The sequence below is a fragment of the Erpetoichthys calabaricus genome, chromosome 3, assembly GCF_900747795.2.
Source record: "Erpetoichthys calabaricus chromosome 3, fErpCal1.3, whole genome shotgun sequence".
In the NCBI taxonomy this organism is placed as follows: domain Eukaryota; kingdom Metazoa; phylum Chordata; class Cladistia; order Polypteriformes; family Polypteridae; genus Erpetoichthys; species Erpetoichthys calabaricus.
In genome coordinates, this window is record NC_041396.2 from 256,501,516 (window position 1) to 256,516,958 (window position 15,443).

Genomic DNA, 15,443 nt, shown 5'->3' on the forward strand with positions numbered 1-15,443 from the left:
CTTTAGCTGTGTCCCCTGTGTAATATAGAACACATTAAAAGAAAGAGAAAAAAGAAAAAAAGCAATGTAACATCATAAATATTTTCAAGGGTAAATCAAAAATGAAAGGCAATTGGAAAAACTACATGGTAACTGCAACAGATAGAAGCTGTTCACCGTGGCTTACAGGTACCGGTAGTTCAAACACACACAGTGTGCAGTGCCCTGCAGTTAGTATAGTTGAAGCCAAATTCAAATGAACGACCACACTGTTGAAGCAGAGGGAGTGAAACCTGCCGAAATTCACCTCTCTCTACAAAATCAAGAAGAGTTCTGTTCATACATTAGCCTTCGCATTTTCAAGTTTTGAAGTATAGTTGATTGTCCTTTCTTTTCACTCAAAATATTGTTGTCTTTGGGTTTTTTTTTTCCTTAATTTATTTTCTAAAGCTGAAATACAAATAATTTCCAATACCAATGCTAGGAGAACAACCTGATGTTTAACTTCTAGAAACTCTTGTCAACATCACGGTATCAGTTGTGACAATCTGCACTCACAACTGCATCAAAAGGAGCCATTTGAGGCGGTTTGGGCATCTGGTGAGGATGCCAGCATTAGTAGGTTTCTCAGGGCTGACCCAGGACACACCAGAGAGATTATATCTCTTAGGTTACCTGGGAACGCTTTGGTATGCCTTGGAGATGGTGGTGGGGAGAACGAACATCTGGACGGCTTTGCTAAGACTGCTGCCCCCATGAGCTAGACCTGCCGAAGCGGCATATAATGGATGGATGAAATTCAGCATAATGACTGTTGAAGTGATAAAATACCAAAATCAGGAGTTCTTAATGTGTCACATACACAACATTTTAATGATGGCAACTACTACATTTTGTTGGTAAAATTGTGAGGCTCATACTTGTGGCAAAAGCATTAGAATATCGCACACATTTGATAAAGTATTAGACATAATTTTCAAAACTGAAAATCGTTGAAGGCTTAAATAATTGGATTGACACATGTGGCATTTTGAATGTTTGTCTCTTGGTTATGAACTAAGTTTCTCTGTTTTGTAGCCTTCTCTGTCCACAAAAATAACTTCACAAATGTTTCAAACCTTTGTTGCCATCGAAGAAATACAGCATGGAAATAAATACAGACGTCTTTTTCCACTCTCTTCTTGTTGATACTATTGATAATGGTCTGACTAAAGAGAGACGGAGGTCAAAAAAATGAAAATAACTAGAACATATGAAAACCGAATTACAGACCAAGGTGAAAAATTAGAAATCAGAAAGAACCTTTTGTCATAACTACACCTGGGAAAGTTGACACGTTAACTTTTGCAATTAATATGTCCTGTTTAACAAGTTAAAAAATATTGTTGCATCCAGGGCCGAGGCAAACGCCTCCAGCCGTGCTTTGTCAGGGTGGCATTTTCATGTAATGTTTTTCTCTTTTCGTGTTTCTGCAAGAAGATCGAATCAATGTCATATCACGTAAGTACAAAACAAGTTACCTTTGAGTGGAACTAAAACCAAAATAAGTCTCTAGTACAGGCATCACTAAATAGTGGACCTGGACCGAATGACAGCACTATCCGGACCGTGACGCATTTCTGATAAATGAATGAGAATAACTGAAAACATTCATGCAGCATTTTTCCTTATAAAAGCGTAAGCGTCAATTCGTGTCACTTGACGGAGAGTGAATCCATATGATTGTTACAATGCATGAGTAAAAAAGTGTTGAAAAACACTTGTGTAAAGTATAATTATCAACTCGTTTATGGTGATGAACAACTGAGGATAGATCTGCAGAGTTTTAACGCAAGTTTTAATGTATGCTAATTTAAGAGATGGTTATTCTTTCAGTTAAATTGGTCTTCAGAAGTGCATTCAAGTCGTTTCAAGTGTTTGATTTTTACTTTGACACATCTGTGTCTCTTACACTATGACAATTTGCAAATTAATACCTTGGCCTCATTTTCTTGAAAAACTTTGTTAAAAGTTCAGGTTTCAGGTTATTGTTTAAGTTTAAACTATGCCATTATTTTTTTAATTCCTCTGTGTTGAATCTACATTAATTTTAGGTCTAATGTGTAACAAGTAAAGGGTTGCTATCCTTTAAACTGAATGAATAGAGTTTGGATGAAAAATGTCTTACCACATCCATGCTGTGCTGTAAGAATAAAACTTTGGTGAGCACGCCCAGAGCCCGCTAGATGATTCTTCTACGTAGCAAAGAGTTGAAGTCTGTGATTATCACCTCTTAAGCCGAAAGTGAATTTCAGCAGTCATGTGGTCTGTGTATAGCATCTGGTTATTTTATGGCTGATGCAGTCGCTGAACTGTTTTCCTGTTTTGATTTGATTTGTTTCTGAAAATGGTGTGATTTAGGCATAATTCTCAAAGATCCCAGAAACCATGTCGACTAACTGGAGGTCCCACCACTGACGGCCAAAATCCTCCTCTAGTATAGAACATGTACAGGGGTGTCTATTTCTTTTTTTTCTTTTTTTTGGCCAGGGAGATAAATAGCAAAACAAATGTATTAAACAATTCTATGTGGCGGCACTGCACGGTGTTCTTTATTGACATGTAAGTTTATGCTGTGTCTCCAACCATTAATTATCAGTGAAGACGCATCCGATTTGAATTTATCCCTGTCTACTACACTTTTGCATATTCTACCAGATTTGAAATATCATTCTTCCAGTCTGACAGAGTTGCCACTTAACATAAGAATAAAAAAGAAAATGTTAAACATGAGAAGCATACCAGAAACGAAATGGAAGTGGCCCTTTCAGTGTGCAGTCACTTAAAATGGAAGCAAGGTCGAAGCTCATTGGCCTTAAGATAGTTTCCTGTAGCAGGCATGTAATATTTTTAATATTTAATATTTTTTTTCATAGCTTTTAAGGTTATTTTTCACTTAACGTTAGCATTTGCAATATTGTTTAAATATGCTGTACATGTGCTGGTGAGAGTCTTTGACAAAGCACATTGTTTTCCCAATATTCCTTATCTGCATGGCATCCTTAACAAATGACAGAGCCCAATTATGCAGTCACTATTTAACCACACTGCTCCGTTTCTTCTTGTCTGTTTTTTCAGCATATCTACCCCATTCTGAATCAACACCTCTAGTAGCATTATGTTTGGGAGGATCTGGTAGGCTCAGTTCCTGTTGAGGCTGTAACCCCCTAGTACTTCATTTATAAAGCTTTTATACGCTCAAAAAGAGGCTTGAAACGTGTGTATGAAACTTCCCACACAGACATTGGGATTATAAAAGAAAACTTGACGGGGGATTGTGCGTATATTTATGACAACACTGCGCCATCCATGCACAACATTTCGGAGAAACTTCGAAATCACGCTAGATCAAGTAGGCCAAACCAGCTAAATGACGACTTGCGTGCATAGTTCATATCTCTGAGTCACTATTATAATGTACGTTGACGTGACAAACATATTACACCTCAAAGTGATAAATATAATGGACAGACTATATTTTAGTTCCCTTTTACGAGGGCCAATGCCACATATTTCGTCACTTTATTCTACCTGTTGTCACTTCTCAGGGAACTGGATGACAGGTCAGGAATAGCTCAAACTGGCTTCACTTCATGCCTGCTGTGCTGGAAAACATTAACCGACCAGTGAGGCGCTACATCTAGTTTTCATGTGATGTGGGTGCACATACTTAAAACACAAGTTTTTGCCAACATAAAAAGTCAATTTGCAGCAGCGTCTGCTTCTCCTGCAGTAATTTAGCACTTCACTGCACTAATATTTCAATAAGGACACCAAGCAAGAATGATGCTGCTTTTGTTGAATTGCATTGTATTAATGCACAAGTCATCCAAGATGAGACTGGCAAACATTGTGTTTCAGTGGCCTGGATCAACCCATGATTCTTTTATTTTGAGGTATAGTAGCTTTGACAGACGTGATGGTGCTGTACATAATTGCTGGCTTGTTGGTAAGGTAACTGAACCCTGAATGTTTCATATGGCCTATGCTATTCATTGTAACAGCAATCACGTTATTACATGTGCCAGGAGATAATGGCTACCCACTCAGACGATGGTGCCTTGCACCTTTCACAGACCTCCAGCATGCAGAGGAGGGGGCGCTATAATGCCGTGCATGATCTTGAGCTCTCAAGTGTAAAGCACAGCCAGATACTCTTAAATGCAGGTGCTGAGGTGTCGACATGTCAGACATTTTATAAATCAGATTTTTTTTTTTCTGGCGTACACATTTTCTTGTTTTTTTTTTTTTTTTGATGTGTGCATATTTTCACTCTTGAATCCACACAGAGTTTTGTAAATGAGGCTCATGGTGTGTCAGGGCAACCTCTAAAGTACTTTCAAGTTTCATGTGCATTTTTGAAAGCTGTCTACAGCTAGCAAGTCCATGAAACTCTATTTTAATGTGCCTTTCAAATAGGAAGCTGTATTTATCGGTGTTCGTCCTCTTTTCCCTTTTCTTGGACATAATTATGTGTAATTCACAGGTTTTACCTTCCATCTATTCCTCGCTTACCCAGAAACAATAAAGTAAACCCTCTGTAATGGAAAATATGAAACTCCTTTTCTTTGCAGAACCCTGTTCTCCAACAGGTGTGATAGCAAAGACAAGAAGATCTTCACCATCCCAGGAATTTCTCCAGAAATGATGGAGATGATCATCACATTTGCTTACAACCAGACTGTGCCCGTGACATCTGAAAATGCAGAGCAACTGCTGGTTGTAGCCCACCAGTTTAATATACCTGGCCTGATTCGTCTGTGTAGCAACTTTCTCGAATCTCGGCTCTGCCTAAGAAACTGTATTGGGATCTGCAAGCTTGCATATCACTACTGCTGCCTGGAGTTGCATCTCAAGGCATTCAGGTTCATTCTGCACCAGTTTGAGGATCTGGTGAGGGAGTCTGAGGAGTTCCTGCTGCTAAGCTTCACTGAACTGTGTGACATCATTGAAAGGGATGATCTCAATGTTAGAAATGAAAGCCTGGTCTTCAATGCAGTCATGAAGTGGATCTATCACCAGCCAGAAGACCGTAAAAGCCTTCTCCGCAAGCTTCTTCTCAAGGTATAAAGCTTCTGTTATTTCACATGTTTTTGTGATTTCATCCGGTCAATGAAAAGAATTGTGAAAAATGGGGTAGAAGACTAGAAACCCTTTAAATGCCCACTACTCTTTCTAAATCGGTTCTATGCTTACTTAAGCTATTAATTGGCCCATCAGCCAGTTTGCCATGCTGAACACACAGCCTTTATCCTCTTAGGCAGTGCCCATTCTGTCTTTGCTGCATATGAGGGTACTTTATATTAAGGGTTGTGATATCATGTCTGTTTCTGCTGCTAATATACATTCTGCTGATATACTGTAGAGTTTTGAGTACAACAATTTAGCCATTTATGCGATTTCATAACTTCAGATTTTTTTTTTATAACAAACCCAGTGTTTTGCCTCCCTTCCTATCCTCTGAAAAAAAGAGCAGTTAGTCTGCAGTGTTCTCCACAGACACACATTTTGGGAAATATCCAAAAGAATGATGTGATTTTTGGGTTCCTTTGTGCAGGTACGCCTAGCTTTGAGAGACTCTGAAAATTTTCTGGAGAATATAAGAAGCTATGAGCACATGAGAAATAAGGAATATAAGATGTCTATCTATATAGCATTGCTGCAGATGATTTATGACCTCGGGGTTAAAGAGTCTGCCACCCCACACCTGGCCTGTAGTATGGCTCACTCTCGCCTCCCCAACAGCATTCTGCTCGCGATCGGAGGCTGGAGAGGCAGCAACCCCACTAATGCCATTGAAGCATATGATGCACGGGCAAAAGTCTGGACAGAAGTGTTGCATGAGGAGGACTCCCCCAGGGCCTACCATGGAACTGTCTTTGTAAAAGGATATGTTTACGTAATTGGAGGTTGTGACAAAGTGAAATTCTACAACAGGGTATGCAGGTATGACCCGGTGCAGAGGGTGTGGCAGGAGGTGGCCCCCACGCATTCACGCCGCTGCTATGTAAGCGTAGTTGTTCTCAATGATGTCATCTATGCAATGGGGGGCTTTGATGGTTACACACGCCTGAAAACTGCTGAAAAATACAATTTAGAGAAAAACCAATGGACTCTGCTGCCATCCATGAATGATCGGAGAAGTGATGCCAGTGCCGCTACGTTGCATAGAAAGGTGAGGGGTGTCCCCAATAACTAGACTACAAACTTGGCATTGGAAAAAAAAATGTATACACTTAATGGGAAAGATGACAGTACAGTACATTTGGAAAATATGGTAAGAGACTGACTGGCCCAATTAGTTATGTGGTGGCCTAATGAATGATTAAATGGTTCAGTGGGTATTACTAGAATAAATTATGAATTACAGAGACTGCATGGCAAGTGGATGCTCATTTTTAATGTGAGCTATAAATCAGCGAGTACAGAACATTAAGTTACTTATGACATAAGAATACAGGACTTGAGGCAGAAGGCAGATGAAAGTTCTCTTAGGTATCATCACGTCCATCTCAACACTTTTTGCGGGCTGCTCAATGTTTGACATTTATGACCAGAGTAATGAGATCCTTTGTTTTTTTTAGATATACATCTGTGGAGGTTTCAGTGGGGAAGACTACCTCATCACAGCAGAAGTCTTCAATCCCAAAGTGAACCAGTGGTCTTTGATCACTCCAATGTCAACTCCGAGAAGTGGCTTGGGAGTCGTTGCATATAAAGATGAAGTCTATGCGGTGAGTAATAAGTGTGTTGCTCATCTTCTCTCTATTTCAGAATCCTAATAGTGACACGATCATAAATACGCTCGACTTCCATAATCCCCTGACACTGAGGTCACATTGGCCTGAACACAGATGCGATCACAAAGAAAATGCTCCACTCTTGAACACGACCTCCTTTTTTGATGTCCGTGTCCTAAACAAGCTCACAGTAAGGCTGCATTACCACTAAGAGAAAAGATGAGATAGAACAGTTCAACTGAATGATTCATTTCTGGGACTGTGACCATGGATTAGACGTAAGCTACATGCTCAAGGCAGTAAATTAATAGCATACATTGTGTACACATTTTCATGTTTTCAAAAGAGAATTTTAATAGCATTCTTTTTGTGTTAACTTGAAAAACTGTTTCATATAGCTCCTTTTCCTGGTGATTATCACTGTGGTTTTTTTCACCTGTACTGCCAGAACTTTTTGAGCATAAGATGGTGGCTCGGTGGTTAGAATAGTTCCTAGCCTGGGCGGTGTTTGTGTGGAATGTGCACATGTTTGTGCTTCTCCTAGTTTTATCTTTTCTTCCAGTTTTCTCTAGTATTAGAGAATGTGGGAATATGGACGACACTTTCAGTGGAGTCTCTGGCCTCAAAGATTGTCTCCTACTTTATGACTGACATTGTCAGGATAAACTCTTGTCTACAGTGACCCCATACTGGACAGTACCAAATGAGACCACGAGATCCAGTGTGGAGGTTACCTGAAGGTAACTAGAAGGTTTTAGGCAAGAGCTAGTAAGCTTTTGGAGCCTGGGAATAAGAAGCAGTTGATTCAGACCCTTTCACTTTCTACAGACTTTATTGTGTTGAAGATTTAATTGTAAGTGGAAACATTTGCCAAAAGGCAAATACTTTACTGGTCCCTACAGTTTTCCAATGAATCCTGTGGCAGGCAGCTGTCCTTTCAAGGATCTTTCCACCAATACACGCACGCCCAGTGTAGGTGAATGTCTACATCATTTGCAATTTTGTCCCTTTTGGTGTGGACGTACTGTAGATACTTTAGTAAATGCTAATGGGGGCAGATTAAAACAATAGTAGTGTGAATGTAGCCTAACATGGCAAGCTGTGTGTTCAGTCTCACACAAACGTGCAGCATTAGATGTGTGTGGTTTTTCAATTTGTCTTGTTAACGTTGTTTATTTTACTGTATTTTAATGTACAATCTTTTTTTGTATTTAACATTCAAACTGCAGGTACTGTTTCATTGTCCGTTTCGTGTGTTTTTGTACTATAGTAGTGTCAACAACATTCTTATAGGCGAAAACAGGTTATGTAGTGGGACAAAATTGTGTACAGTAAGGTGTTTTAGAATCAGGACCTTCTGTACGTTACACGAAAAAGACACATTTGAGCATTTAAACAATATAATGGATTGGAAACTAAAAAAGCAAGAAGTCTGAAGAAGCAAGAATTTGATGAATTGTGTAAATGCATTTTCACTGTTCACTTTGCAGCACATGGCCCTGTTTCTCCGACTGTGTCACCGACAGCCAAGTGCACTCCTCTCTTTACTATCTCGTACACATTACTGCAGTGCAAATGATGCAGTGGTGTTTACAAGCATGTTTGTTGCTCACTGGACTCGACAATTTCTTTCTTGACTTGAATGGAGAGTAGTTGCCTTGTTAGCAGATGGTCATTCATCATCACCGGAATCCCTTACGGTTACTGCAGTTCATTGCGTTCACTACCTCTTGGCTTTGAGGTTTGGCCTGCTGAATTCACCATTTTTCTGGATTTGCTCAAGCATACACAAACTCGAGAGTTTCTCGAGGTCTTAATATGCTTGATCTGGGTAGTTGCTTGATCAGTTTTGCTGGGATTCATCAGACATGTTTTTGAATCCAAAGCTTGAGTGATTGGTGGTACCTGCCTGTTTGAAAAGGGCTAATAAATACATAAGAACTGTATCTGGAATTGGAGCTTTAGTGGTATTAGTAGGTTGAAATAATGAGAAAGGTGATGTGAAGGTGAGTAGGCGTGTGATTTGAACTATGTGCACAGTACATGTTATTAAAAGAAAACTAACTCCAGTCACACTAGCATTGTCATTCCATTTGCTAAAAGTATTTTCTTTCACCCTAAAATGACCAAAAACACATAGGACATAGTCATCCTCCTACACTTGGTTTGTGCACAGCATAGACATATTAAACTGCACTTGCACTTTGTGATTTTAGCATGATTTTAAGCAAGATTTGCAGTCACTGAATTATTTTCTGAGTCACCTGTCATTTCACGTGCAGTTTGAAACAGTTTGAGATGCCTGATTTTTTTATCTTATGATTGGGCTATCATACGATAAGAAGAAATGTCAGAAATTTAATTCAGCTATCTTGTAATGTGAGCAGACACTTGAGCCAATTTCTAATGTTGCCATTAAATATCCTGAAACTCACTGTGCAGTGACTTGATGTGAACGTGCATTGTACACATTTATAGACTCAAAGACTGTTTCTGATGTGGATGAGCGTAACACCGGAGCACCACAGGAACAGTCCTGTCTCCAAATGCCTCACTGTGACTTCCAAGGCAGAAGTTTTCCTTCTTTTTTAATTTTCTTGCTTTTTAGTAATTCTGGTGCATGCTCAGACCTTAGTGTGTGTGTGTGTGTGTGTGTGTGTGTGTGTGTGTGTGTGTGTGTCTGTCTGTCTGTCTGTCTGTCTGTCTGTCTGTCTGTCTGTCTATCTATCTATCTATCTATCTATCTATCTATCTATCTATCTATCTATCTATCTATCTATCTAGCCTGAGGACCCACGTCATTGCATGTGCACTTTGAGCTCATATGACTGGCTACTCTGTTGTGTAGTGTGAGTAGTCATTGACCACAGTTTCTAAACATCACACAGTATATGGCCCAGAATTATCTACAATAACAGATCCTTGAAGAGATATTAAAACCATCACCCACAGGATTTATTGCAAACCTGTAGTGGTCAGTAAATTATTTGCCTTTTGTACATGTGAGAAGCACTTAAACTGTACAAAACACAATTTTCATGAATCCAGGTAAGCATCACAAGATAAGCGCCTTTGAGGGCAGCTCCTTTTTTTTCTGCTGTTTTGGAATCTGTTTTTCCTTCAGTGAATGGTGACCAATCAGGGAATGAGACATTATAATGAGCAAGGCTCAATCAGGGAGAGTCTGTATTTTTAGAATCTTGTAGTTACGCTGGTCCACACACCAAACCTGTGTTTTTAAAAGTGTCCGGCTCTGAACATTTTGAAAACGCCAGTGTTGTGTGGACAAAATGGTGAAAGCAGAGACAATTTTTTGTGTTTTAAACAAAACCATAGTGTGGACAAGGCCTTGCTGTATGTAGGTCCTGAGAACAAGATATCCATTTGTGTCCAATAAATACAGCAAGAACACAGACTGAGCGGGTACAGAAAATGGACGGATGAAAGTAATAAGCTATTGGCTCAAGATCAAAGCTGTGTAGACTGAAAATTTGTGAGAATGAGATTATAGGTTGTACATAATAAAGTCATTCGTGTTTGTTTGTACTTCCCATGGTGGGGTGTTGTGTAGTGCCGCAGCCTTGCAGCTCCAGCGATTTGTCTCTGCTTTTGTGAAGTGTGGATGTTTTGCGAGTTTTCCTTTCAGCTGCTGCCTTTTCTTCCCATCTTATGTATGTGAAGTAAACAGATCACTCTAGACAGACCTGGAGTGGGTGTTTGTGTGTGTGTGTGTGTGTGTGTGTGTGTGTGTGTGTGTGCACTTTGTGACAAACCTTTCTGGATTGGTTCCTGTGTGGCTAAGAGTGACATTATCGGACAATGCTCCACAACTGCAGTGATATGAGCTTTATGATGACAGAGGATGAAACCTTTCTATCCACTTTTTTTTTTCTTTTGTTAAAATTGTCCCTTTTTATATTTCCAATGCTGATCAAGACTTTTGTTCTTTTTAACCAGGTAGGTGGCTTTGACGGCTTAAATCGGCTGGACACAGTAGAAGCCTACAACCCACTGACTGGCTTGTGGCGCACAGTTTCCTCCATGAGCACTCCACGCAGCAACTTTGGCATTGAAACAATGGAGGATCTACTCTATGTTGTTGGCGGGTATGATGGCTTCACCACCTTTGCCACTGTGAAGTATTATAATAAGGAGAACGACAAGTGGAAAGACATACCCAACATTACTGTAGACCGCAGCGCATTGAGCTGTTGCGTGATGTCAGGATTGCCAAACATTCAAACATATGCTGCAGCGAGGGAGCCCATGAAGCCAGACAGCCAGTCGGCAAAATGCAAGCTGTCCCCTTTTAGCAACAAGTTGATACTGTGAGCAACAAGCAGCCAGTGAGGGAAACACTGCTTCAAGCACTTCTGGATATGGTATTTGTTTCAGACCTTCAGAGAAACTAAGCTATAAAACAAATGTTTAGCCAGGACTCTCCCCTGTCTTCAAGTGCCTGATCTGAACCCACTGTGATTTCAAGCCTGGCACTTCTACCGTGACCCCAGGATTATACATCACCAGCAGTTCTCTATATTGAGCTTTTTACAATGGAGGAAAACAATGTGTGAGAATTAAAGGAAAGTTACTTAAATGCTGTAATATTCCTAATTTACAAGGAACTCGCCTTGAAACGTTTGTGATCTGATGGCTTTGGATTGCTGTTGTGTGTGGAAACCCACGTCATGCAACAAAATCACGGCTGCACCACTGCTGATACTCTGCATACTTTAAAAACACCCGGCATTAACTCCATTATGTTCACATAATGTAAAGCAAGTATTTTTAAGGGAACATTTCTTAACAATTGATCTAATTAGATTAAAACTTTAAAGTATCAAATACTGGGCTGCAAGAATGTGACAGAACATTCAGTCCATTCATCCATTTTCAGAGACATTCCTCCATCATTAAAGGAATGTTTCACATGCAATTTTTATTATTCTGTATGTCTCCTACCCCAAAAGTTTCATAGTTGACAGAATTTCATGGAGAATGAAGATGACAAAAAAAAAGTTTATGACAAGTCAGTGGTGGCCAATGCTGAACGAAGGTAAATGATATGAAAATTGTCAAATAGGAAAAAAAAATCTCACTTGTGTTGCATAATCCACGTCAGCTATTCAGTCGTTTGCTCAAAAGTGTTCCTTAAGTATGTATATTGTTGGAAGCATTTAATAACTGCTCCTAGAAAAAATGGCACACATCATAAAGAGGAAATGAAAGCCAGGATCTTGAAATCAAACAAATCAGTCCCACTTACACAGTATGTATAAACTACAGAGCCCCTGAGGGGACAGTGTGTAATGATTTTTCTGGTGCGCACCAGATACTTTTAAGTGTGCACCCCATGAAAATGTGAGGTTAAAAACTTTTCTCAGTCATCACTACAAAACACACAGAGTAAGTAACATATAAATAAAGATCTCATTTTTGAATATTCCTTTGTACTAGACAAGAGTCCACCTCAGATGGAAGGCATCAATCAGTCCACGCATGAGCACCAGCACGCACACTTCTGCCAGGCACGTCTTTGGGATGTGGATAAAAATGGATAACTAAAGTATCTCGAGTAAACCTCGGGCAGGCGGTGAAAAGGCTGGGACTCTAACCAGGGCGCCTAGAGCTATAAAGCCTCAACATTTAATCTCTTTTTGTAAAGTGCGCTTCACTAAGTGCAGACTCGGAGCACTGTGTCGAGGTTATAAGCAAAACACACAGTTTACAAAATAATGTACACGTGAAAAAATAAAGATTTGAAGAATCCAAATCAAAGCTACATCGAACTGAAAAACAGAAATTCATCATATTTCTGTATGTCCATTACTAATATTGTTGAAGTATGGCCATTTGACAAGAGGGGAGAAGAAAACAAGAACTCCAGCTGGCAGTACTCCTGGATTGAAAACCTCTGTGCCACCATTCCCCCAGAACAATCATCACAGACTTTTTTGCCGTTTTTTTATGATGACTCCTCATGGTTTTAAGTCCTACCAAACCAACAAGTTAAGTGAAGTTGGGGAGCATGCACTGGTACAGTGTGTTGCCGCACCCACTACACCGCAAAACAACTCAGGATCCCAGTTTGCAACCCCTCAGGAAGACATGTGGTCCAGTCCCACCCTCCAGAAATGACCCTCTATCTCTCCAGCCAGGTGTTACGTGGGCGTCCCCTTGATCTGGTCCAGCCACTCAGGTCCCCAACAATGAGGATCTTATAAGCTGGATCACCCTCGGGGAAACGCGCCACATGGCCGTAGTGCCGTAACTGACACTCCCTCACAATGCAGGTAATTTGCCTTATTCGGGACTCCGCTCATTCGACACAAAGTCACACCAACGGTACCCAAAGATTTTCCGGAGAGAGACAGTACCAAAGGAGTCCAGTCTTCATCTCAGGTCACTGGATAGCATCCATGTCTTGCAACCATATAGCAAAACAGGAAGCACCAGGACTCTAAAGACTTGGACTTTCGTCCTTTTGCATAGATATCGGGAGCACCACACACCCCTTTCCAGCGACCTCATGACCCCCCATGCTCTCTCAATCTGTCTACTGACTTCATAGGAAGAGTCACCAGAGATATGAATGTCACTGCCAAGGTAAGTAAACCTCTCAACAGGTCAACACTCTCTCTGCAAACAGACACACTGTTGATGGCTGTGCCCAAGAGGTCATTAAAGGCCTGGATCTTGGTTTTTATCCAAGACACTCGCAAGCCCAAACACTCAGACTCCTGGCTCAGTCTCTCAAGAGCCTCGATCAGAGCCTGCAGCATCATCAGCAAAGTCAAGATCCGTGAATCTTTCTTCACCAGCAGATGCCCCACAGCCGCTGGACCCCATGACTTTGCCCAACACCCAGTCCATACAAGTATTGAACAGAGTAGGAGCAACAACACACCCCTGTTGAACCCCAGAATCAACTGGGAAAAACACAGAGGTCCTGCCTGCACTCTGCACAGCACTCACGGTACCAGTTTATAGGCTGGTCATGATATCCAGCAACCTCAAGGGGATCCCGCGAACCCTCAGGATGTCCCACAGGGCAGCTCAATCAACTGAGTCGAACGCTTTATGTGAAGAACAAATGTGAGCATTTTTCTTCTTCGGCAGAGCTGTGTCAAACCGCATACCTGTTTCTACTGTACGTTTCACTAATGAACTCTGCTCAGGAATCAGACCTTAAGTTACAGATTGTAAGAGGTCTGCACCATGTAGGTCAGATCAGTCCTCACCCTGAGCTAAACCATGATTCTTGTTGTTGTTCTTTAAGTAATAATGTCAGTGTAACTCCTCAATTCAGCATGTCCTCATCTTAATTCTGATGGACACCAGCTGGTAAGTTAACTGACTCACTTAAGGTTACAAACTTGAAGTTCTAGAGAATGAATCGACCATCTAATATTTTTCAGGCAAAACTGTCTAATCTGTGAAGACGCAGGGATGATCAACATAAATCTGCCAATTATAGTTCTGTCAGCTTAAATGTAAGCCATAATGCAGCCCCAAACCATTAACCTTTTTTTACTTCCTTTAACTCTACTGTTCTTTTCGGCTCTTTAGTTTGTTTCTCAAACTACTTAGTTGATCTTCTTAAAGCCCAAATTTGAAGGTAATTCTATTATATTTGAAGGAAGACTTACTCAAGACCTAATTTTTTTTATTTAATTCTTGTATATTGGAAGGCAGACTTCAATTTATTCCATGTAACTGAAGTTAACAGTTATCCAGTATTACACGTGACACATTGCGCATGTTTTATTGTGGTAGGGTACAAGGGTGACACAACTCTCCTTTGTACTCTTTTATTATGCCACAAATCTCATACTCTGACCACACTTTAAGGTACTTTGAGGTTCAACACTTTCCCCCTTTCATTCACATCTGTAAACTTTGGCAGTTAGCTAGAGTACCAGAACAGGCTTGTTCTGAACTAGGAGTTTCAAATATTCCCATCAGGGTTGGGAGTACTAGGTCAAACATAGCATCCTTATAAAGTAAAAGGTTTATTCTTCACAAAAATGTGCTGTTACACTAAAGCTATGAAGAGCACAAAAGGCATAACAGTTGCCAGCAAGGCAATCCAAGGCAAATAAAGTCCCAATACAAAAAAATGGAGCAGACGGTCAAAATTCCAGAAAACACTATAGCACAAGCACAAAATAGAAACACCAACTCCCTAGCACATTCAAATTAACTCAAGGAACTGTGGGAATCCTTCTGCTTTTATACGGTAGACGGCTAGCAGTGACTGGCAGGTGGCCCCGCCTCTCGGGGACCACCCACAAAAAACATGGAACATGTCACAGGCAAAGACAATACAGCAGATAATTAACAAAAGTAACATTAGCATAACCAGCCTTCCACACCAAGCTTTCTTCCTGGGGCTTGTAAGCTCATACAAACTAAAATAATGCATCTAACATGTCCCACGTGTCTGGTCAGTTCTTCACCTTCCCATCACAAATGGCTCAAAGCAGAAGTTGCTGATTGAGGATTATAAATGTGCCAGAACAACTACTGGCCTATCCGACTTTCTTGCATTTATAAATTAGTGCCATGATTATGTTTCACGTGTATTTGGTATTTCCTACGTCTTGAATGCTATTTTTTACATCCTTCTGTCACCGCCATATTGAGAGCCTTTGTTGGTGCCACTTTCTGCATTGCTAAGGGTGT

At 40.5% G+C, this 15,443-nt stretch overlaps 1 protein-coding gene across 1 annotated transcript; it reads left to right on the forward strand.

Annotated features, from left to right (window-relative positions):
* Window positions 1-4,564: 4,564 nt before the first annotated feature.
* On the forward strand, window positions 4,565-11,679 carry LOC114648828 (kelch-like protein 10). Its single transcript, XM_028798096.2, has 4 exons — window positions 4,565-5,082; window positions 5,576-6,193; window positions 6,603-6,752; window positions 10,716-11,679. Exons 1-4 carry the CDS (start codon window positions 4,663-4,665, stop codon window positions 11,088-11,090), a joined length of 1,563 nt encoding a protein of 520 aa, XP_028653929.2. The 5' UTR covers window positions 4,565-4,662; the 3' UTR covers window positions 11,091-11,679.
* The last annotated feature ends 3,764 nt before the right edge of the window (window positions 11,680-15,443 follow it).

Coding starts and splice junctions, on each gene's coding strand:
- LOC114648828 (XM_028798096.2), top strand. CDS start 4,663: ATGATGGAGATGATCATCACATTTGCTTACAACCAGACTGTGCCCGTG. Junction 6,194..6,602: donor CCGCTACGTTGCATAGAAAG/GTGAGGGGTGTC, acceptor TGTTTTTTTTAG/ATATACATCTGTGGAGGTTT. Junction 6,753..10,715: donor ATAAAGATGAAGTCTATGCG/GTGAGTAATAAG, acceptor CTTTTTAACCAG/GTAGGTGGCTTTGACGGCTT.